Source organism: Rhamphochromis sp. 'chilingali', assembly GCF_963969265.1.
Source record: "Rhamphochromis sp. 'chilingali' genome assembly, chromosome: 18".
Classification (NCBI taxonomy): Eukaryota; Metazoa; Chordata; class Actinopteri; order Cichliformes; family Cichlidae; genus Rhamphochromis; species Rhamphochromis sp. 'chilingali'.
In genome coordinates, this window is record NC_137945.1 from 3,698,434 (window position 1) to 3,722,196 (window position 23,763).

The 23,763-nt window shown below is 38.1% G+C and overlaps 2 protein-coding genes across 2 annotated transcripts; one reads left to right on the forward strand and one right to left on the reverse strand.

Annotated features, from left to right (window-relative positions):
• Positions 1 to 925: 925 nt before the first annotated feature.
• On the reverse strand, positions 926 to 9,360 carry LOC308385340 (GTPase IMAP family member 7-like; the record flags this gene model as incomplete). Its single annotated transcript, XM_080864195.1, has 3 exons — positions 926 to 1,357; positions 7,904 to 8,043; positions 9,351 to 9,360. 3 exons carry the CDS (start codon positions 9,358 to 9,360, stop codon positions 926 to 928), a joined length of 582 nt encoding a protein of 193 aa, XP_080720321.1.
• Positions 9,361 to 9,554: 194 nt separating this feature from the next.
• LOC308385341 (GTPase IMAP family member 8-like) lies at positions 9,555 to 22,621 on the forward strand (the record flags this gene model as incomplete). The annotated part of the gene is made up of 5 exons (XM_080864196.1): positions 9,555 to 9,573; positions 9,659 to 10,264; positions 13,236 to 13,330; positions 13,667 to 13,856; positions 21,924 to 22,621. 5 exons carry the CDS (start codon positions 9,555 to 9,557, stop codon positions 22,619 to 22,621), a joined length of 1,608 nt encoding a protein of 535 aa, XP_080720322.1.
• Positions 22,622 to 23,763: the final 1,142 nt, after the last annotated feature.

Below are 23,763 nucleotides of genomic sequence, written 5' to 3' on the forward strand. Positions count from 1 at the left end.
ACAGCAAAATCATCCAAATGGAAGCACTACACCTCAGATCTACTCCCGACCTTTTGTCTGCTCAATTAATAATGAAGGAATTTCAAACACCTGCCCATGAAATAGCCTTTGTCAATTGTCCAATTACTTTTGTCCCTTTAAAAAGTGGGTGACACATGTTAATTAGCTGAAAATCCTAAACACAGTTTGAATGTGGATACCCTCAAATGAAAGCTGACATGGACACACTTAGTCCATGTCCATTATATAACTATAATTGGAAAATGTTTCGATAAATAGGTGAAAGATTTATGGTACTAACTTTACATACAACAAATTATTTGTGATTATTATTATTATCAATTAAATGATTTATTTATTTAAATTTAACCAGGAACTGAGCTTTCAAAATATATAATCTCTCTGTCCTGGGCGGCCATGGTAAACATCCTGGGAAAACTATTTCAAGTATTAAGTATTAACTGTAAGGACAACATTTTTCCTTAATATTTGGTTACCTCTCTTTACATGAATACCTATTGTGTGTCAAAGCACTGAGTTTTGTGTAATATTTCAATATCTTAGTGTGTGATAGATCTGCCTGGTAAAAATATCGGAAAACAAAGAAACACTAGGTGCATGAAATAACTTCAGTTTAATAAATTCAGCATTTATTTGATTCTATTACACTCTAATGAGCAGAACTATGTGAGGAAGTCAGTAGTTTGTTTAACAAAAAATTGAAAAACTCTTTAAAGTAACCATATTTTAAAAAGGAAACTCTTCTTGTTTAAATGCTACTGTAGTAAATAAAATATAGAAGGCAACTGTTTTGTTATAATCTGTCACTTCAATTTGCAGAATAAACTTTCACCCTCTAAATTATTCATAGCTTTACAGAAAAAAGGCCAAATGTCTAAGCACATGATTTTATCTATATTGCCTGTTATTCTAACAGCCCGATCACCGTGTCAATCAGCTTTTCCACTTCCTGTGAACTTGACCTGCTGTTCTCAAAGAGAACACACCTGTTTCCACACTTTTCAACTATTTCTTTCAGACCGGGTTGGCAGGAGTGAAGGAAATCCTTCAAGGTGATTTCTGCCTGCTGCAGGTCGCCTCCTCGTGTGAACAGGATGATTGTTTGTTTTCTAACTTTGCTTGCAAAAGCTTTTTCTAACTTTTCCATAATGTCTCTCTCACCATCTGTAAATCTGCTCACATGCATCACGAGTACATACACACAGGGTTCTGACCCACAGAGCTGTTTACACTGTTTTACATGTTTGTCCCAAACTGATGCTTCAATGTCATCATCAAAGATATCTGGGCTATCAATCACACGTACACGTAAGTCCTTCATCTCAGTTTCTGCCACCTGGAATTCTGTGGTGACCGGCTTTGAACTGGGTTTAGACATGAAGCTCTTCTTTCCGAGGATGGTGTTTCCACTTGCACTCTTTCCAGTTCCAGCCATTCCCAGTAGAACAAGGTTCACTGTGGTGATAGCACGCTTTCCTGTATTGATATGTACAAATAATAATGGAAAGAAATCAGTTGGTATCCTACCTTAAGAATGAATAAATGACAAAATAAACATGTATGGTTTCTTTAAATTCAGCTACGTTGTAAAAACATGCATCTTACTTTTTAAACTCTTCTTGGTGTGTGTAAATAATTCTTTGCTAAAACTGCCAACTGAATTAAAAGGGCATAAAAGAATTTTGTCAGTTTTTAATGACACATCTGGGATCATGTGAAATATTCTCATTCACGGAACAGCACAACTTTTTGTATTTGTTGGTAAGACGCTCCTGAGAGAGATGTGAGTTTACCTGGCTTTGTTATGTCACTGTGTGATCTGGGCATTGTTTGTGATTCATAGTCAAACCTGTAATTTTGTTACAGAGCAATTATAAACTCAGCAGGCAGCTGTTTACTGTTTTATAAAAACTTAATTATTTTTATAACAATAATAAAAATGCAAACCTTCTCTATAAAATACAAACATTTTATAGTATCTGTGTACAGAGCTAAAATAAAGAAAATACTTCAAATTGTGTTTGCATGAAGTTAACAGTCACAGTTCAACAAGTCTCAAATTTCACCTTTGCCTCTTAGAGCCTGGCACCAGTAGTCTGTGTTTAGCCAGTTTGTCCAGTTCACTGAAAAGCTGCTGGATGGTGCAGGATGTGAAACAGTAACGTGAGGGTTCACATGTCAGTGGCAGCACGACTGTGAACTCTTCTCTTGGTTTTCCAGTTTTCTTACTCAAATCTTCTATTTGCTTCCCCACATCTTCTGGTGAAAACCCATCCTCTACCACCAACAAGCACATGTCACTGTGGGAATTCTCAGAAAATAGTTCCTGTATGTCATCACAGAATAAGTACAAGTCAGGTGTACATGTGATCTCATATGTATAATTCTCATATATCTCGATGTTTTTGAGAATCTTTCTCGTGGGTAGCACAGACAAATCTTTCCCCAGGATGTTGGTTATTAGGGCTTTCTTCAAAGACTCTGTTTTTCCAAAGACAACAACTGAAATCTTGTCTGTAAAAATAGTGAATCACAGTTTTATTTTTTGATAGTAACAACACTATATATAAAATTTAAACATGTGATTTCAATAAATATTTAGTAGATATAAAAGTGTTGCTTTGACTTGGATTATGCTTTTTAAAAATATAACATTACAGAAACAGTGACAGTAAACTTACTATGAGACATGCTGCAGGCAGAGGCTGTGTGGATGTCTGCAGGCTGTGACACTCTCTGTTTGTTTTCTATGAACCAGTTATGCAAATGCTGGAGGTGTGTCAAAGTCTGCAAATACTTTCTTAGCAGTGCAGCAACAAGACTGAAAAAAAATTAACACAGCCTTGAGATGACAACATCTGTGATATTGTGGGGAGAAAACCCCAGTTACATGACGCCCTATGAGCAAGCACTCTGTGACAATGGAAGTATTTACTTGTTTGTAACAGGGGAAAAGAGTGTAATTCTGTTCAACGTGATAAGGAGAAGTCAAAGTTGAAATTATGAAAAGTGAAGTGAATTATGTTGTATAAATGTGACTATTGTAATAAAAAAAAACCTTTTGCTACAGCGATGAAGGGAGGAGGGGGGGGAGGGAACAGTAAGATAAGCTCAAATCAGATGATGTCACAATAGATGATTGGATACTGGTAACGCTGGATGTTGGTTGTGTCAGAGGATGAACAGAGACCCTCTGCAGATAAAAATTAGTTTCATTGGGTCATCGCAGACGAGTCAAGGACTGGTTCACACAGTGCATTTTTGCAGCAAGAAACAGTGGATTTGGTCTTGTTTTTCCAACCCACTGTGGTTCTCTCTCTGTCTCACTAAAACCTAATAGTGTAGGTATTTAGCAACAGTTTAGATTTAATTATTTAAAATTTACTTAATAAAGTGTCCTATCTTCAATTAATTAAAGTCACAATTAAAAGTTTATTTTGTGGACATTTCCTGTTTTTGGTATGACTATTTGCAACCACCTTATTGAGGTTCTAATAGGTTATTATAGCTTCTAAAAATTCAGGTCCCTGGGGCTTATTTCCCAGGCCAAAAAAATTAATCCTTCAAAACATTTCCAAGTGCCATAGATCATTAGGGGGGGAGCTACCATCAGTTTCTGTTAATCAGTTGTGGTAAAACCCCATAGATCAAAGACTCAGATCCTTTAAACAGAGAGCCGGTCGAGACTTCTGTACAGAGGTTCTGCACAAATTCTACACAAAGACTTTAAAGTTCTTAGTGAGTTCATGGAGTAGTGTTTCCAGGCATCCCAAAGAAGGCATAAAAGGCCCTGGAAACAATGACGTGTCTATTTTCATTACCCTGAGGTTTGTTACATGGAATACATGGAGTTGGTTTCATTAAAAGACTTATTGATTAAATGACATTGTCTTTCTACAGGAAGCTCATATGTCCAAATCATCTGCACACACATCCACCTTACCAAAGTTCCCTCACACCTTTTACAGTATAGCTCAAGGAGGTGTAGCTATATTGACAGTGTTGGGGAGTAACAGAATACACGTTCTGGCGTTATGTATTTAAAATACAAAATATGAGTAACTGTTACAGTTACTGTTTTAACTTGCCTAAAGAAACATATTTAACATATTTCAACGATGTCTTCTCTGTGCGGTTAATGAATTGTGAAATAAAATATGTCATATAGCCTTTTACAAGTCAACAATTGCAAAAAATAACTTAAAAGCCTCTGGAATTAAATAATGTTACAGAAATAATGCCTCATCTGCAGAAGAAAAATTACCAGTACTGGGTTGGTACGAGGGAAATTTATTTTCCAGTTCGTCTGAAAAGATGGACTTTCTTTTAGAGATCTTTTAAACATCATTAGGCGCGTTGCTGCATGCTGTCTGTCCCGTTTGTGAGCGCAAAACAAGCACTCACAAAGCATCAACTCGGGGATGACGTCACAAATATCTGTCGGAATATAGGGAAACCTGGGCATTTTTATCAAAACATGAAAAGAGGACATGTCCGGGGAAAAGACGACGGTTGGTCACCCTAGGTTGTCTGCTATCTATTTTTGGTAATTCCACACTGGTGGAAACCCAAATAAAACACACATTAAGAGGCTCTAAAGCCTGGGTCTCAATCTCGCGACCTCTACTTGCAGCCCGCCTAGTGACGTGAAGAAATATTTTTAAAAATTATTGTTCAAAACATTATTCAATATAAAGGCAACAGGCAGAGTGTTACAGGCATAGCCCTAAAGAATGTAGCCTCATGGGCAGTGTAGCCCAGTTGTAAGTAATCTATTGAGACTCGACCGTACACCGTGTTCGTGTTTTCCTCTGAAACAATAAGTTCCGTTGGAGCAGTCTTTCAACGCCTCTCTCTGTCTCTCGCTAGCAAAGTTGACCCAGACAACAAAGTAAAGCTAGTTTTTGGTTACGAGCCCGACATGAACCCGACGTAATAGCCAGAGGTCCCTTTACTACGGTTGGGAGCCGCGGACCTGTTTTAATTATGCGCGGAATAGTTTTCTATACATAGAATTTTCTATATGAAAGCTGAGACTCTACATTATATCCATGTCCATTATATAACTACAAATGGAATAGGTTTAAGTAGGTTTAAGTAGACAGGTAAAAAAGATTAAAAATAAATAACTAAATATGTATTTCCAAATACATATGGAACTAACTGTATGGACCAAATTGACAACGACTCGTCCTTTTTTCATCACTTCTTTTCTTCACTTTTGGATCACTCTGAAACCACACTTATAATAGGAGGAGACTTCAATCTGGTATTGAATCTAGAAATTGACAGGTTCAGTGAGTCAAAAGAAGTGCCAGACTGCAGACATTCTTAAACAACATGTGAGTGATTTAGGTCTTTGTGATGCTTGGTGTTCATGTCGCCTCTCAGGGATTACACATTCTTGTATAGACTACTTTTTAGTTAACAGATGGATTACAAGAGATATTACAGACACTATCAGCAATCATTCACTGAGTCGAACTCTCTGAGACAGAAAAGAGTCAAAATAATACCTTACTCTTCTCATAAGAAAAAGAACAAACACTTGTACTAAAAACAAAAATGTAATCTTTAGAATCTGCTTCCTCGCCACAAGAACATATAATTAACACCATGAGAAAACTAAAGCTAGAATTAAATGAAATGAAATAATTAACAGAAGAACATGGTTATTGTTGCAAATCTGCAATTGGAGAGCTTTGAACGTGGTAATAAATTTAGGAAATTCCTTGCTAATGGGTAATGATCAATAAATAAAAACACAACTGTTTATTCTATTAAAGAGTCAACTGGGAACATTACTCATGATCCACAACAAATAAATACATCTTTTTATGAGTTTTATGAAGCTTCACAGCATCACAGATTACTCCCTCCATCATTGCTTTTGAAGAATTTCTTAGCAATATAAATTCTTAGCAGTTTAAATGATGAACAGATTGTAGCTCTGGATCCACCTGTGTCAATGTCTGACTTCCATGAAGCCATACAGCATCACCCAGACAATAAAGCCCCAGGTCCGGATGGTTTTCCAGCTGATTTTTATTTTAGCCCATGCTAGCTGGATATGCTGGTTTTAACAGGGAGCCAATGAAGGGAAGCCAATAGGAGAAACATGCTCTCTCTTTCTTGTTATGAGTGGCTGTGTGCAGACAGGAATAGGACCCAAGGTGCAGACTCAGGAGACAGTCGTGAACTCAAAACAGCTTCAATGTAAAACTCAAAATATAACATAACTGGAAAAAATCTAAATAAACTTAAACCGGAGGACTGACAGAACACACAGCTAGGTAAACGGTAGATCGCAACCCAGACACAGAGAAACACAGGGCTTTAATACACAGAGGGAGCAATCAGGGAATGAGTAACAGGAGGGAAACACAGCTGGGGCAAATCAGGCCTAACGAGACAAGGGGAAGCGAAACCAGATACATTAACATCAGACATGGACTTTCAAAATAAAACAGGAAACATGACACAGACTGAACTAAAGACACAGACTCGCACGCACTGTAACAGAGGGAACAGAGACGTGGGACCAGTGCAGACACAGACACTGACTGGACACGGGGATATAGCAACTGAGGATACACAGAGACGCGAACTAGACAAGGGGATACAGCTGACAGGGGAGACAGAGCAACTAGAGAAGACAGAGACATAAACCATAAGACAGAACTCAAAGAAACCAAAGACTAGAAATTATAAATAATATAATAAACTCAAAATCCTAACATTTCTAGTCTCTGCCAGTACTCTTGCTGCAGCATTTTGGATTAACTGAAGGCTTTTAGGAAGTTTTTAGAGCATGCTGATAATAATGAATTACGGTCGTCCAGCCTAGAAGCAAGAAGTGCATGAACTAGATTTTGGGTGTCACTCTGAGTCAGGATATCTCATATTTTAGAGATATTTTGCAAATAGTAGAAAGAAGTCCTACATATTTGTTTAACATCTGCATATTTTAATTATTTAAATTTTCACTGAGTCTTTGCAAGTGTTCAATCCACAAACATCAAATGCTCATTTTTTTTTTGCTATGATTACTGTATGTATTCTTATTACTAGTGCTATTATTGCTAGATATAGGTTTTTTCAAAGGTATGTTTGAATCATCAAAGGGTCTCTGTTACTTGAAAAACCTTTGGTCAACAATGAATATTTACCAAACTTCATTTTATTGGTGAATTTAACATGAATGATTTACATCAACAGGCTATAAACAGAAACACAATAAGAGACAAACTCCATGCACCAGTTTCAATAACAACCGAATTCATAATCAGTCGCTGATTAAAGGCTGATTTTGACGAAGGCAAATAAAAAGGGAAACAAAAGAAAACATTTCTAACTGAACAGTTCAGGCTAGTATTTCATGCTCTGTTTATATCTTTCTGTTTAACAACTTATCATATCCAAGCACTTCATAGTGTTATCATTGCTGCTGTTCTTGGATCATCCTGATCACTTTCTCCATTAAAATTGCCACTTGATGTGATGTTGGCCTGCTGTTCTCAAAAACAACACACCTGTTGTCACACTTCTGAATTATTTCTTTCAGACCAGGTTGGCAGGAGTGAAGAAAATCCTCCAGCTTAATGTTTGCACAGTGCAGGTCGTCTCCTCTGGTGAACAGGATGATTGTTTGTTTTCTAACTTTGCTTGCAAAAGCTTTTTCTAGCTTTTCTATTATGTTTCTCTCACCATCTGTAAATCTGCTTGCTTGCATCACAAGTAAATACACACATGGTTCTGACTCACAAAGCTGTTTGCACTTTTTTACATGTGTGTCCCAAACTCGTGGGTTGATGTCATCATCAAAGATGTCTGGGTTATCAATGACACGTACATGTATGCCATTTATCTTTGATTCTGCCACTTGGCACTCTGTGGTGACCGGCTTTGTACTCGGCTTACACTTGAAGAATTTCTTTCCGAGGATGGTGTTTCCACTGGCACTCTTTCCCGTACCGGTCATTCCCAGAAGAACTAGGTTCACTTTGGTATCAAAGTGATTTTCTGTGTCAATGAAGAACAAAAATAAGTGACAGTGAAATAGAAATAAATATTCTTTCCAGATCTGAAGAATAATCATCTACAGCTAAAACACTTACAAGACTTTTATCTGAACAGTTAAATACGCATTTAAGTATACACATAATTATATCTGCATGCAGTTCGCATAATTACACCATGCTATTCCTGCACAAGAGACTCTTTATCTCAATATTTTAACTTCCTGATTAGATAAAAAGTAAAAAAAAAATGTTAATAATAGAGATAAAAATTTCAAAAAATGTCCCACATTTGAAACTATGTACGGGGATAGTGTAGGGCTCTTTGTTACATCTGCCACTTTTATAAAAAGGCTAAAGAAATGTTTTTGACATACACATCCACACACAGAACACGACAATATTGTGAGATACTGCTGATAAAGCTGAGTCTTGCCTTCCATCCATTCATGTTTGCTTCTTAAACATGAATTTAAGCTGAGGTCTCCCAAAGCTGTCATAGATTGGGGATCTGCAGCAGACCTGTAATATAACAGAACTAAATTAACTCACCAGGAAACTTTGTTTTTTGGGCAAAAGATCTATTATGTTTGAAACATTACAATATATATATATAATAATAATAAACCTAATAACTAATGAATTAATATGATTACTCAGATTAAATAAAACACTGTTCTTCTTATGCAAACTTATGTGATATCATAAATATTCATTATATGTTACTGATTTTTTAGGTTTACCTCTTATGACTTAACCCCCGCTGTTTGTAAGGCAGTTCTCTGTAAAGCTGCTCCATGGTCATATTCTTGAATGGGTACTCTGTAGGTTTAGAACTCAAAGGCAGCACAACTGTGAATGTATCTGTAGGTGTTCCACTTTTCTTGCTCAGATATTCTATCTGATTCCACACATTTTCTACTGAAAAGTCACATCTTACCACCAACAAACACATGTCAGGGTCTGGATTCATAGCAAATTGTTGTTTTATGTCATCACATTGCACGTCCAAATCTGGCATGCATGTGAAAACATATGTCTCGTTTTCATATATCTTGGTTTTTGTTAGAATCTTTCTTGTGGATAGCACAGATATGTCATCTTCCAGGATGTTGGTTATTAACGCTTTCTTCAAAAACTTCCCATTTCCCAGGATGACGACTGAAATTTTGTCTGTGAACAAACACAAAATCCTTTTTCTCTGACACTGTTTAAGAGCAACATTTTCTCTCTACTGCTACAAAATTCAATCATTAAAACTGTTAAAAAAAAACAGCTATAAAGCAAAGAAACCTTTTCAAATAAACTTACCTTCAGACATATTTCATTAGTCTGGTGTGTCAAAACTCTGCACGGTGTCTTCTGCAGGCTGTGCTGCGCTCTCTCTTTATTATATGTACCTGTTATGCAAATGCTGGAGGTGTGTCAGCTGTGGAGCTATAAATAAACCATGTGTTGAAAAGAAGCTTTAACATTCTTCTCGCTCACACGTGCAGTGAAAACAGTGACATTAAGATGGCTAAATTTCCAGCAGGTAAGACTCAAAGTTAATCTTCTGTCTGTATGATTGTTTTTTGTTGTGTATACAGGTTAAATCAAGGTTGTAATTTGTGTTTCAGGTCCTGATTTGAGGATTGTGATGCTTGGAAAGACCGGTGTGGGTAAGAGTGCTGTTGGAAACACCATTCTGGGAGACAGATATTTCAGATCTTCTCCTTTATCACGGTCAGTGACTGAGGTCTGTCAGAAAGGTGTGACTCAGTGGGGTAACAGGGTAGTTAGTGTTGTAGACACACCAGGGATCCTGGACACTGCAAAATCAAATGAGTTCATCAAAAGAGAAATTGTGCGTTGTGTTGAAGTCTCCTGTCCCGGTCCTCATGTGTTCCTGTTGGTCATCCAAGTGGGTCGATTCACCAAAGAAGAGAAAAACTCAGTGGAAGCCCTGCAGGAGCTGTTTGGCCAGGCTGCAAATCAGCACATGATCGTGCTGTTCACTCGCGGTGGTGATCTTGGTGACACGACCATACAGGAGTACGTACGTGAAGCTGAGGAAGGACTTCGCCGCATCATCCAAAGCTGTGGAAACAGGTTCCACATCTTTGAAAACACCAGCAAAGACAGAACGCAGGTGGTGGAGCTGGTCAACAAGATTGATGACATGGTGGCAGCAAATGGGGGCAAGCACTACACAGATGCCATGTACAAGGAGGTGGAGGCTGCAGGTATCATGGGACTTAAGGCTGTTCAGTATGAGTTCCTTGAGGCCCTACTGAAGCGTATTCAAAATTTTTTTCTCATTCTTCACAGAGATTAAACTATTGTAATGAAGAATCTAGGCTCAGCATGTATCGATTAGGAGTCTCTGACACAGACCTACGATGTATATTGCTGTGTAGCATCAATAAACTTGGATGTATGAAAAAAATGTAAAAAAAATATTTTGATGATGTTGTTTTGCTTCTTGGTGTTTTGGTACAGACAAAAGCATTTTAAAATAAATAATAATCACAATATGAGCTCTGCTTCTAAAGTATATTTTGTCTTAGGTGGATCTGGTCCAATTTGTAGTGGATGTGTGATCATGACAGTTTATTGTGTATTTAAAACTTTGCACTATGTAAATTCATTAATTAATGTATTATGCATTAAATGTGAATTGTGTGTATTCATTATCACTGTAAACTTCATTAGAAATATAGTGCATATATTTAATGTTGACTTTTCATTAAGTTATACAATTAACCATTTATAAATGTTTTGAAAATATAGGGTTAAGGGTTAGGTTTTGGACAACATCATCATGATTATGTCAATAATAAAATTGATAAAATTGATATCTTTTTCTCTTAATATTTTTTTCTATTTTTCTATTTTTCACATTACAACATGGACAAACACATTTTTCAAAATATATACATGTACAAATACATGCAAATTCTATTCATTTAGTTCCTTTAACTGGAGCTCTGTTAGTTAAACAATGTTGAATTGAACAGCTCAAAATCAACATTTCATTTTCCATGAGAGATAAGGTGCAACTTATGAGTGAGTTTTTCCTCAAAAATTCTTTATTTTACTACATTTATATATTTGGGATGTTTAGTTATTTAGATTTTAATTTAAATTATTCATTGGGCTATGTACATATTTTTAAATGCCAAAAAGACAATACCACTGTGTTAATAAAAAGGAGAAAAAACTAATGAACTCAAAGAGAAGATATTACTGACTGTAAAAGTCAAATGTGGATTTCTCAAAGTGTAGTTCAGAATTAGGTTTTTCTATTATTCAGTATTTAGTTGATCTATTTTGAACTGACAAAATGACTCAATATTCTATGTAAATAAAAGAGAGGTGACATTTATAATTTAATGGTTTGGTCATTTAGTGTTTGAATCTTAATCATTTAAAATTTCTCTCCTGAGAAATAATTTCCTTACATCGTTTTTAATTTTAGAAACATCCTGGCTCAGATGACACTGAAAAACTAGTTCATGTATTTATTATTTCTAGACTGGACCACTGTAATTCTTTATTATCAGGATGTCCTAAAAATTCACTGAAAAGTCTTCAGGAAGAGTGATTATACTGGCTTCCCTTCATTCCCACTGTTGCCAAAGTGGTTGTTCATTGGGGTCATATGTTTGTTGAGTTTTTTTTCTGTCTTCTCAGTCTTCTTTGTATTGTAGAGTCTCTACCTTAAAATATAAAGCTCCTTGAGGTAACTGCTGTTATGATTTGGCACTGTATAAATAAAAATGAATTCAACTGAACTGAATAGGGACCGTTTTCCTCATTCACACAAAAGTTTAGAAATAAGATTCAAGATTCAAAGCGTTTATTGTCATGTGTGCAAAGAAAAAGCTTTTCTCTAATGAAATTCTTTCCCTGCTGTCCACATGCAGATGCCCGTTAATATGTACAAATGGATAAAATACAAATAGGATTAATAAATAAGTGGAAACAAAAAAAAGAAAAGAAATTGAAGTGTTAAATAGATTCAATTGCAAAAGAGTTATGAGCTTAATATGCTGGTTTGATATGTGAGATAACCTGATGTGCAAAAATTAACATTAATGTTAAAATAGGTCAGCTATTCTAAAGTCAGTAAATAAGCTTAATGTAAAAAAGCAGAGCTGGATTTTGGTTACTTAAGTACATGTGTGAAAGAATGCAAAACCTAGTCTTACTTGACCAAACAGCTGGCATTAGCAGTATAATGATGTCAGTGCAAAGTTTTCACTTTTTGAGGGCTTATTTTAATTTGAAGAAATGCGATTTTGTTCTGTATTTTAGTGTTGGACCTGAATAGGTCAGTTGAGGTTCGTTGATTGATCACATTTGTCAATCTTGAGCTTAATATATTTTAAAGGAGACAAATCTGAGATCTGTTATATAAAAAGTATTTACTTCCTTCACACAAGAAGGAAGTAAGACACCTTTTAAACCAAACAACAAGGTTTTCACACTTGAACACGTTTCTGTAAACAAGGAAACCAAAGTTTCCAGAGATTTCTGAGATCTCTATCAGGTTCTGTAAGATGTTCCGGTTGCATTTTCTTTTTTACATGAATTAGATATGCAAAATAATGACAAGGAAATGTAGTCCTGTCAGTTCCAACAGAGAACAGGATGTATGAATTTTTAGGATCTGATAAGATCAAAACAAAATTCTCTCTATCTTCCATGTCTAGTTTAATTGGATGCATTCCAAATGTGCCTTTTTAAGGGGAATTTTTTCTGTCTCTCACACCCTTGAAACCAGAAATATAAAAGGAATGTTTTAGATGCCAGGGTTTGGCAAAGATGTAAATGCAGGCCTCTCAGAAGGAAAGGACTTGATGAAAAGCAATATTTTACTGCTGATGTAGATCCAAAACCAAACAAAGTGCAAAAGAGAAATCCAGAGCACGAGGAACAGAAATGTAAAGTCCCAGGAAACGCGTGTTTTCATTTTCTTGAGGAACTCAAAAAGAGTAACTCAGGGAAGAACATGAGAGAAAATAAACAGATTTCTCAGTAAAGAGGAGACAAGACTATGAATAGACATAATATTGATTGGAGAAAAAGCTGATGAAACTGACGGCCTAGGGGTCAAGGTCCACCCAACCACTGCGTACCACCCGCAGGCCAACGGGATGTGCGAGCGTTTCCACCGTTCGCTTAAGGCTGTGTTCCGTGATTCTCTCACAGATGCCAACTGGGTGGACCGCCTTCCATGGGTTTTACTGGGGTTGCGCTGCGCAGTTAAAGAAGACCTCGGGGTTTCCTGGCTGAACTTGTCCTCGGTCAGCCTCCCCGGGTCCCCGAGGAATTCTTGCCCGAGAGTGCACCCCCCGTGCTTCGCTCCCTCTGTGCTGTCTCTCCGTCCCCCAAGAGACTCGTTATCTGTTCCTGGCCCAGTGCACCATTGTCTGCCCGACACCTTTGTTCCGAGGTCGTTGGACTCTGCAGTTTGTTTTCGTCAGGCATGACGCTCATAGGCCTCCGCTGCGTCCACTGTATGACGGCCCCTTTAGGGTTATTCAACCGGCCGGAAGCATTTCCTTTTGGACTTTGGGAGTCAGCAGGAGGCTGTTTCTATTGACAGACTTAAACCAGCACATGTGCTTCTGGATGATCAGGTGGTGCCGGCTCAGGCCCCCTGCTGTGGCCGTCCGCCTTCCACTGGACTGGACAACTCTGCTTCTTCCTCTGGGAGCGCCCCCCACCTGGCGGGGCCCGAGCTATCTTCAGGTTTTCCTGACCGCCCATGCCAACCTGGTCCTCAGGCTCGTTTCTCCTCAGCCAGCTCTCCACCTCCCCGGTTCAGCCGTTCTGGACGCTTGATTAAAGCAAGGGTTCTGGACTAGGGGATGACCCTACTGGGTGTTCGGGGGGGGGGGGGGGGGGGGGGCATGTGTGGTTGACCACTGGAGGGCTCCACTCACACCCAGTTCTCAGGAAGTGTTGTTGCTATGTTTTGGAGGGAAAGGTATTCAGTTGTGTGGTGACGAGTAATAAACGAGGAGTGTTAATCGAGAGCTCTCGTGTCGTCTGTGTTTACTTCCACAATGTCAATATAGTACGAGGTTCAGTTAGCTTTGCACAAAAATAGAAAAGTCCTCCAAAGACCTACTTTTTGCTTTCTTATTCTGAGCACATTTATGAAGCCTTTACTTTTTTATTTTTACTTTAGCCAGGAATCACAATTTGAATCAGTACTTCAACTTTTATTGGACTATTTTTTAACAATGGTATTCTTACTTCTACTTAAGTGCAGTATGTCTGTACTTTTTCCACCTCTGTAAACTACTGAGAGACATGAAAACACATACAGTACTGTGCAAGAGTACAGATCCAGCCTCATTTTTGCATTTTGAAGTAATGAAATGTACAAACACAAATAGAACACGTTATATAATGCAAAAACTGATTGTTTTGCTGCCATTTGTTCAATTCATTGTCAAAATGATCCCACAAGATCTCCAACACCACTGGCTGAAATAAAGCTCTGAAACATGATGATTCTCTATCATGTTTCACAAATTGTTTGCAGATACTCACTGTTGTACCTCGCTCCTGACCCCTGACATACTGATGACTGGAATCAGAGATTTTCTGATTCACAGATTTTCAGTTCAGTTTTTGTTTACTTTGTTTTACCTCAGCCTTTCTAATAGTTTCCTTCCACTTCTGATGAGGCATCACAAACCAGTAGATTAATCAACTCAAGGGTCAGATGCATCTCTGACATTCTCTGTGTGGTTATTGTGTCTTAAGGGCATGGCTTTTAGTTTCTGATAATAGACTGTAGGACAAGCTAGAGGTGATAGGGCTGAAGATGTTAATATTCTCATTGGGAGGAACAGAATGTACAGGATTAGAAATGAGGACATCAGAGGGACAGCTCAGGTTAAACAGTTTGGAGACAAAGTTGAAGAGGCAGGGCTGAGATGGACTGGACATGTGCAGAGGAGGGATTGGGTTTATTCTGGACAAGGATGGTAACTGTGGAGCTTAATGTCAATCTCCCAGGCAGGAGGAAAATGGAAGACCACATAGAAAAGTGATGGATGTAGTGAAGGAGCCAATGAACAGAGTTGGTCCCAGACTAGGGCATTTGCAAACACAGTCCTTGGAGACTTCTTCCTGACCTCATCTGTCAACGTATCACCATTGTAAACATGATGGGGCTCAAAACATATCTCTGATGTAATCCTACCCCACCTTGAACCCATCTGTCATTCCTAAACCTCACCATTGCCGCGTTGTTCTCATACACATCCTGCTCCACCCTCACATACTTCTCTGTCACTATTAACTTCCTCATACATACCACAGTCCCTTTCCTGGTACCTTATCATATGTGTTTTTAGATCCACAAAGGCACAGTGCACGTCCTTCTGGCCTCTATACTTCTCCATCAACACTCTCAAAGAAAATATTTAATTTTCAATTTCAATTCAGGGAGGAACGGCCATCTGCCACCACTGGTTAGAGAAGGAAGACAAGATAAAAGACATGCTGTGGAGCGAGCCAGAGATTAATCACAAGTATGATTCAATGCAGAGAGGTGCATGGACACACAATGAGTGAGAAAAGTGACTGAAGAACAAATAGTCAGTGTATCACATCTCTTTTGCTCTTTCTTGGCATGAAACAATAATGCTGCTCACTGATCATCCACTTCAACAACTCTTTCCCATTACCTTCATTATAGTTTAATGATATGACTGAGAAGGTACCGAAGATTAGCTTCTTGGATGTGGGAAGATTCCCGGTGCCTACGACCAATTCATCTACTGTCACCTGGTGCCGACGCTACACTTCAGTTCCCAGCCCGGAATCTATGGTCCGATGGCCCCATGTTCACCTTGCGTCCCTCGTTCGACCGCAGTTTTGATGGCAGATGTGACGTACCACTATGGATATTAGCTTCAGCTAGCCCTGAAGTCACCGCCTGGTGTAACAGGTGCACACAGGTGTTTAATTCAAGTGCCACTGCAGTCAGCTGTTGAGTGCACCAACCAAACGTCATCAATCAGGTTTGCCCTGCTCAACACTCGCTCAATCACAAACAAATCGTTTATTTTAAACGATCTTTTTATAAAGAAATCTCTCAACGTCATGTGTTTAACTGAGACGTGGCAACAAAACGTGGATTATATACATCTGAAGGAAATTTGTTCGACTGGCTGCTCCGTCATCGGAACTCCACGTCTTTCGGGACGTGGCGGAGGTCTCGCTGTTGTGCACCAGGACAGATTCACATGCAGACTGATGAACTCGGATTCCTTTACCTCATCTGAACTGCAGATGATCAAGGTCGGCTCTTTGCTCACCTTATATTGTATTTTAATCTACTGACCTCCTGGCCCTGCCGGAGTCTTTTTAACTGAATTTAATGACCTCCTGTCATCCATTATTAAATTAGAGAAGGTGGTAATGTTGGGAGATTTTAACCTTCATATTGATGATACATCCTGTAATATGGCTGCTGACTTCATGACTATCACAGAGTCTTTTAATTTTATGCAGCATGTTTCTGGCCCTACACATGTAAAGGGTCACACATTGGACCTTGTTTTCTCCTTGGGTTTAAATATAAATGACATTCGTGTGGAAGATGTCCATGTGAGTGACCATAGCTGCATATATTTTAACTTAACTTTAACCCAAAATAACGATTGAAAGGCGAATCATAAACCTGAACGCCGGCAAAAGGTTCTCTGTCATGTTTGACGCTGAAATGACTTACAATGATTTGGACTCTCTTGTCTCATCCTTTAATAACCAGTGTAATTCTATTTTAGACATAGTGGCACCTCTGAAAAAAAGTACTGTCCTACGTTTGAAATCTCATCCTTGGCTAAATGAAAACATTCGTAATTTCAGGAGATACTGTCGCAAGCTGGAACGTTTGTGGAAGGCTTCCAAGCTTGAGGTTTATAAGTTACACCTTAAAGAATCTATCGTCTTACTAAATGACATGTGGAAAAATGCTAGAACAGAGTATTTTTCACACTTCATAGCTTCAAAAAAGAAATACCCCAAATTCTTGTTTAAAACAATTAAGAGCATTGTTTCTCCTGATGCTCCTTGTGCACCAGTTCACTCAACGTCCGAATGCAATGAGTTTATGAACTATTTCAGAAATAAGGTCATTGCCATCAGGTCTAATATCTGTCCATCATCTTCTCAATATCAGACTTTCAACTTGCCCTCCTCTGATACTTGGTCCTCTTTTTCTCCTGTTACATTACAAGACATCAGAGGCCTGCTTTGTCATATAAAACAGACTTCAAGCCCCCTTGATGTCCTTCCATCTTCACTTTTCACTAGTGTGTTTGATTCCATTGGCCCCCGTATTGTGGAAATGATAAATATTTCTCTTCATACTGGCTCAGTTCCCAGCTTCTATAAAAACAAGCTATCGTCGAGCCAATATTAAAGAAACCCCAGCTGGATCCATCTCTTCCTAACAGTTATAGGAAAATATCCAAATTGTCTTTTATATCGAAAATTTTAGAAAAAGTAGTAGTAGAACAACTTAACTATCTCCTGGATAAAAATGCTGTTATGGATACTTTCCAGTCTGGTTTTCGTAAATTGCATTCCACTGAAACGGCCTTACTTAGAGTATCTTGATGGCAGCAGACTCTGGAGAATACACAGTGCTGGTCCTGTTGGATCTCAGCTCTGCTTTTGACACTGTAGATCACAGTATCATGATAAACAGACTCGAGAACTTGTTTGGGATTACTGGTGTTGTTTTAAAATGGTTTATATCATATCTGTCTGAGAGATCTTTTACTGTTTGCATGAATCATGTCACATCAGAATCAACAGTTTTGCCGTGTGGGGTACCTCAGGGATCTGTCCTGGGTCCAATTCTATTTCTACTTTATGTAGGCCAAATTATTAAGCACTATAAATATATCTCCTATCATCGCTATGCTGATGACATCCAACTATACTGTTCCTTCAAAATGTCTGAGTTTTATAAATTGTCTAATTTAAGTAATTGCCTGACAGAAATCAACCAATGGTTAAATGACAATTTTCTCCAACTAAACTCTGATAAAACAGAAACTCTAATTATTGCTCCAGACCACATGGTCCCAGAAATCAGGCAGCATATCAGCTTCTTAGACCCCTATGTAAAATCGAGCCTTAGAAACCTCGGTGTTGCTCGAGCAGCACTCTAAGCAGCTGGTCCGAAACTGTTTTTATCATTTACGGAATATTTCTAAACTCAGACTAACGGTATCAAAGCTTGAACTTCAGATGATTATTCATGCTTTTATTTCTTCTCGTTTAGACTACTCTAATGGCCTTTTTACTTGTTTTAACAAATCAGCCTTAAATCGTCTTCAGACTGTGCAGAACGCTGCAGCACATCTCTTAACAGGCACCAAGAGAAGATCGCATATCACTCCAGTTTTAGCCTCCCTTCACTGGTTGCCTGTAAGTTTTAGGTTTCATTTTAAAATTTTAGCTCTAACCTTTAGGGCCCTACATGGTCAGGCTCCTCAATATTTATCTGACCTGCTGAAACCACATACATCTTCTCGGGCTTTAAGGTCATTAGATCAGAGACTGCTGGTGGTACCGCGCACTCGTTTTAAAACTCGTGGTGATCGGGCCTTTCAGACGGTGGCACCACGGTTGTGGAATTCTCTTCCACTGTCTCTTCGCTGCACGGACTCCATTGATTCTTTTAAGAAACAGCTGAAGACATTTTTATTTAGAAAAGCATTTGATTAATTTCCTCTTATGCTGTTTTGATAGTTTTATTATATTACATTGTTTTATTTGCTGTTTTATTTACTGTTATATTGTTTTATATTTCCATTTTCTGTGTTGTAAAGCACTTTGTGATTTTTTTATCTGTGAAAAGTGCTATAAAAATAAATTTTACTTACTTACTTACTTACTTAGTTCTTGGTAACAAATTGCTGTCACTGGCTCTTCACTCTGAACTGGCTTTCATGTGTATTATGTAAAGTTATTTAAAATTAGAGTTTAGTGAACAGCTCATGCCCTCCCTTTGGATGCAACTCCTGACCACATTGCACTTTATACTGTTATACGACAGAACACAAATTCATTTTCAGAACATCACAGAAATATGTATTCAGCTGTTATGTTGTTATCTTTGAGATTTTTTTGAACATCTATGTCACGGTCCTGGGTCTTATGACCCAGTGTTTTGAGTTTTAGTTCATTTTGATGTTTATAGTTTATGTTAAGCCCTTCAGGTTTTCTAAGTTCATTTGTTACCATGTCTAGGTGATTTTAGTTCTTATTAATTCCCCCTCGTGTTTCCAACCCATGTTAAGTCTCCCCTGCTCTTCATGTGTTTCATGTCTGTGTCTTACGTTGTCAAGTTCTGGTTGTCATGTCTGCGTTTCATTATGTTTCCTGTTTTATTTTGGAAGGAGTCGTGTGTTCTTGGTTCTTTGTATTTAGCTTCACTGCTCCTGTCATTAGGTTCATGTTAGTCAGCTGTTTCCTCATGTGTCTCCACTTCCCCTGATCACCTCATGTGTGTATTTAAGTCCTCTGTTTTTGCATGTCATTTGTCAGGTCGTCTGCTCATCCATACCCTCACTTCAGCATTATATGTCAGTTCACCACGTTTAAGGTTTTTCATGTTTAGCTTTAGTTCACCCAGTTTAGGCTATGGTTTGGTGTTCACCTGTGTCCTGCTGTTGTACTCCCTTTTTGCTGGCCTCAATAAACGGCTTATTTTCTGTTAAATCTACGCCACGTTCAGTTTATGGAGTTGGGTTTGGGTCCTTTTGCCAACACCTACGGTCTGCCCCAGCCAGACCGTGACAATCTAGCTGCTTTGTCTTTTCTCTGTGTTTGTCTGAATCAGTGTGGTGGAAAACAGAGACACTTTATGTACTGACAAGTTTATTTTTATTGAATTTCGGATTATTATTTTGCAGTTTACAAAAGATGACAAACTTTCACTGATTTGTTAGATAAAAGTGTATAAAAACGTTTAAATAGTTCAGAAATAATTCCTTGTTTCCTTGTTTGAATGCTGATTAATATGAAATCAAGAAGAAAACACACAAAAAAAATGCAGTTTATAACTGTGTTCATGCCCTTATGTGTGTCTTTGCACACACCAAAATAAAAAATCCCACTTCCAATTACTTTATTTCCTGACCTAATACAGGAACGTCTGCTGGTTTTGGATTAGGTTCATCCCTGTCTCCAGTAGCTTCTGTACCTGACTGTCATTTTGCCTGCTGTTCTCAAAGAGAACACACCTGTTGTCACATTTCTGAATTATTGCTTTCAGCTCAGGTTGACAGGTACGTAGGAAATCCTCAAACTTCATTTCTGCCTGCCGCAGGTCGTCTCCTCTGGTGAACAGGATAATTGTTTGTTTTCTAACTTTGCTTGCAAAAGCTTTTTCTAGCTTTTCTATTATGTTTCTCTCACCATCTGTAAATCTGCTTGCTTGCATCACAAGTACATACACACAAGGTCCTGACTCACAAAGCTGTTTGCACTTTTTTACATGTTTGTCCCTAACTGACGGTGCAATGTCATCATCAAAGATGTCAGGAGTATCGATCACACATACATGGAAATCATTCACTTTAGTTTCTGCCACTTGGCACTCTGAGGTGATCGGCTTGGAGCTGGGTCTAGATATGAAGCGTTTCTCTCTGAGGATGCTGTTCCCACTCGCACTCTTTCCACTCCCAGACATTCCCAAAAGGACAATGTTCCATATGGCTGGAGTGCGTCTTCCTGAATAAGTTTATAATGATGATAATGTCAGCGAAATCCCTCATTGCATTACATTCAAAATCTATAAATAATGAAAACGTAAACTCCCACAGTTGCACTAAAATACACAAAAGAGCTTATTTAACATTAGTAAATCCAGTCTTACTATTTGAAGTCTTTCTTGGATCATGAAGGACTCTTTGCTTATAACAACCGTCTGCATAATCCCTATTTAATAACCCATTTTTTAATATGAACTTCTAAAATGCTGCTTAGAAGCATTGGGGTTCACCTGCTTGTGGCTCAGTAGTGTACGGTCCAGTTTGTGATCCATAGTCAGGCCTACAATTTAATAACAGAGAAAAAATAAACCCACCTCAGCTCAAAAACTCTTTTTTTTGTTTTATAAACACTTATTTGTTGTTTCTAACAATATATATATATATATATATATATAAAAAAAATCAGAGCCCCTTGTAAAATACATTACCAGAGTTTTTCATAGCATATGTGCACATGGTTAAAGAGAATATGTTTTTCATTTTTATTTAAATAAGGTAAGCCCTAATGCTAGCTCAACAGTTCTGCACTTTCAGCTTTACCTGGCATTGGTTGTTATGAGTTGTTGTGGTTCACATCTCCTTGAATTACTGCTCTGCCGGCAACCCATACTGCAGAAACTGAATGAGTGATCTGTGGGTTCATAAGTCAGAAGCAGCAAAACTCTGAACTCTTCACTTTTGCTGAAGTACATTCATTAAGTATTTTACATTTTAAATTATAAATCATAGACTGCAGGACTTGAGAGATTGTGAAAATAAAGCGTGATGTGATATGAAATCAGAAAGGTTTTCTTTCTCTTTTTATCTGCAATACCTTTAATAACTGTCCTTTTATTTTATTGCTACAAAGCAAAGAAAAGTTTACAAGCAAAACTCACTGTGAGTGGTGGCTCTTCAATCAGGTGCAGCACAGTCTGTGCAGTGAGTGCAGACTGTGCTGCCCTCTATACCTGTCAGCTACAGGAGGAGGTGTGTCCTCTGTGGAGCTATAAATAAAAGATGTGTTTAACAGAAGCTTTATCATTCATCCCTCTCACCTGTGCAGTGACAACAGTGACATTAAGATGGCTTTATGTTTCAGGTCCTGATTTGAGGATTGTGATGATTGGAAAAACTGGTGTGGGCAAGAGTGCTGTTGGGAACACCATCCTGGGAAACAAACGTTTCAGATCTTGCCCTTTATCTGGGTCAGTGACTGAGGTCTGTCAAAAAGGTGTGACTCAGTGGGGTAATAGAGTAGTTAGTGTTGTAGACACACCAGGGATCCTGGACACTGCAAAATCAGATGAGCTCATCAAAAGAGAAATTGTGCGTTGTGTTGAAGTCTCCTGTCCCGGTCCTCATGTGTTCCTGTTGGTCATCCAAGTGGGTCGATTCACCAAAGAAGAGAAAAACTCAGTGGAAGCCCTGCAGGAGCTGTTTGGCCCCGAGGCAAACAAGTACATGATTGTGCTCTTCACCCGTGGTGGTGATCTTGGAGGCATGACCATAGAGCAGTACGTACGTGAAGCTGAGCCTGGGCTAAAGCACATCATTGAAAGCTGTGGAAACAGGTTCCACGTCTTTGACAACACCAGCAGCGACAAAAAGCAGGTGGTGGAGCTCATCAAGAAGATCGACAAAATGGTGTCAGTAAATAAGGGCACCCACTACACAGACGCCATGTTCAAGGAGGTGGAGGAAGCACACAGACTGGGATTGACACTGCAGCAGTATAGGTTCACTGAGCCGCTGCTTAAGCGTGTCAGACTTTTTCGTATTCTTCTTGGGAGAGATTAAACTGTTGTGATAAATAGTACACGATCTAGTCTGAACTGGACAGTTTTTGTACATACACATGAAAGCATGAAGTCTGTTTAGAATGACACAGTGTAGAAAGCTGTTTAGGATCATTTTATTTGAGTTATCACAAAAAATAATGAAGATATCGGTTGCTGATTGTTTGACATTGTATTAAAGTGAAATACTAATCATAATACAAGCTGTGCTTTCAAAGTGTTTCTTGTCTCTGCTTCATCTGCTCCAGCTTGTAGCGAGTTTATAATCAGGGTGGTTTGTGATATCTGAACTGAACTGTATTTTGTATTTTTGTGTGATTTTGAAATGATGAATTATGACTTCTAAGAGGAGAAGTTTGAATTTTATTTGTTTGTTTTTTTTTGTCTGTTTTCTGGTTGTTTAAATGAAATTATTGTGAAGAAAAATTTCCTTTGGGTTCATGATTGTTAATTGTTGCTTCAACATTGTCCATTTTGATGTTTTACCTAAATAAATAATTTAAATACATCACTGTCATCAGTCATGTCTAAGTATAAAACCCCACTTTCACAATCTGAATCAGAATCAGCTTTATTTACTAAATATATGTTTTAACATCCAGGTATTTCCACGTCACATTGCATATCCAATTTTATGTCATCTTTGTTTGTCTCATGACAGCACACAGATGGCATGATAGTGTAGCTTTGTGTTGGAAAGGATCCTGGTTAACTAAGTCGCACTGGCATAGTCTCAAGGACATCCTACTGATGTATTCTGACCTTAGACTACTCTCACCAACGGTAATACTGTCCAAATGCTTTTTTTTTTGAGTGTTAATTTCTTTAAGTAAATGTGAGTATGAATAAAAAAATGGTTTAAATGAAATATCCACTGAAGTGAGTTCACTCCATTTATGTTTAAACAGTTTCACCTTTCACAAGAATGTACGCTGATTTTGTTGATTGTACTTTTAACAAATCCACAAAGCTTTCTCACTGTGAGTAATGGTAATGTAGAAGTTAAATTATATTTAATGGCATTCACAACGTATAATTTTCCAGAAATATATAAAAGACATATGTGGGTAAGTTGTATCGTCCTCTTCTCTCTAAACAGAACATACACTGTATAAGATCAATAAAAAATATTTGAAACCTATA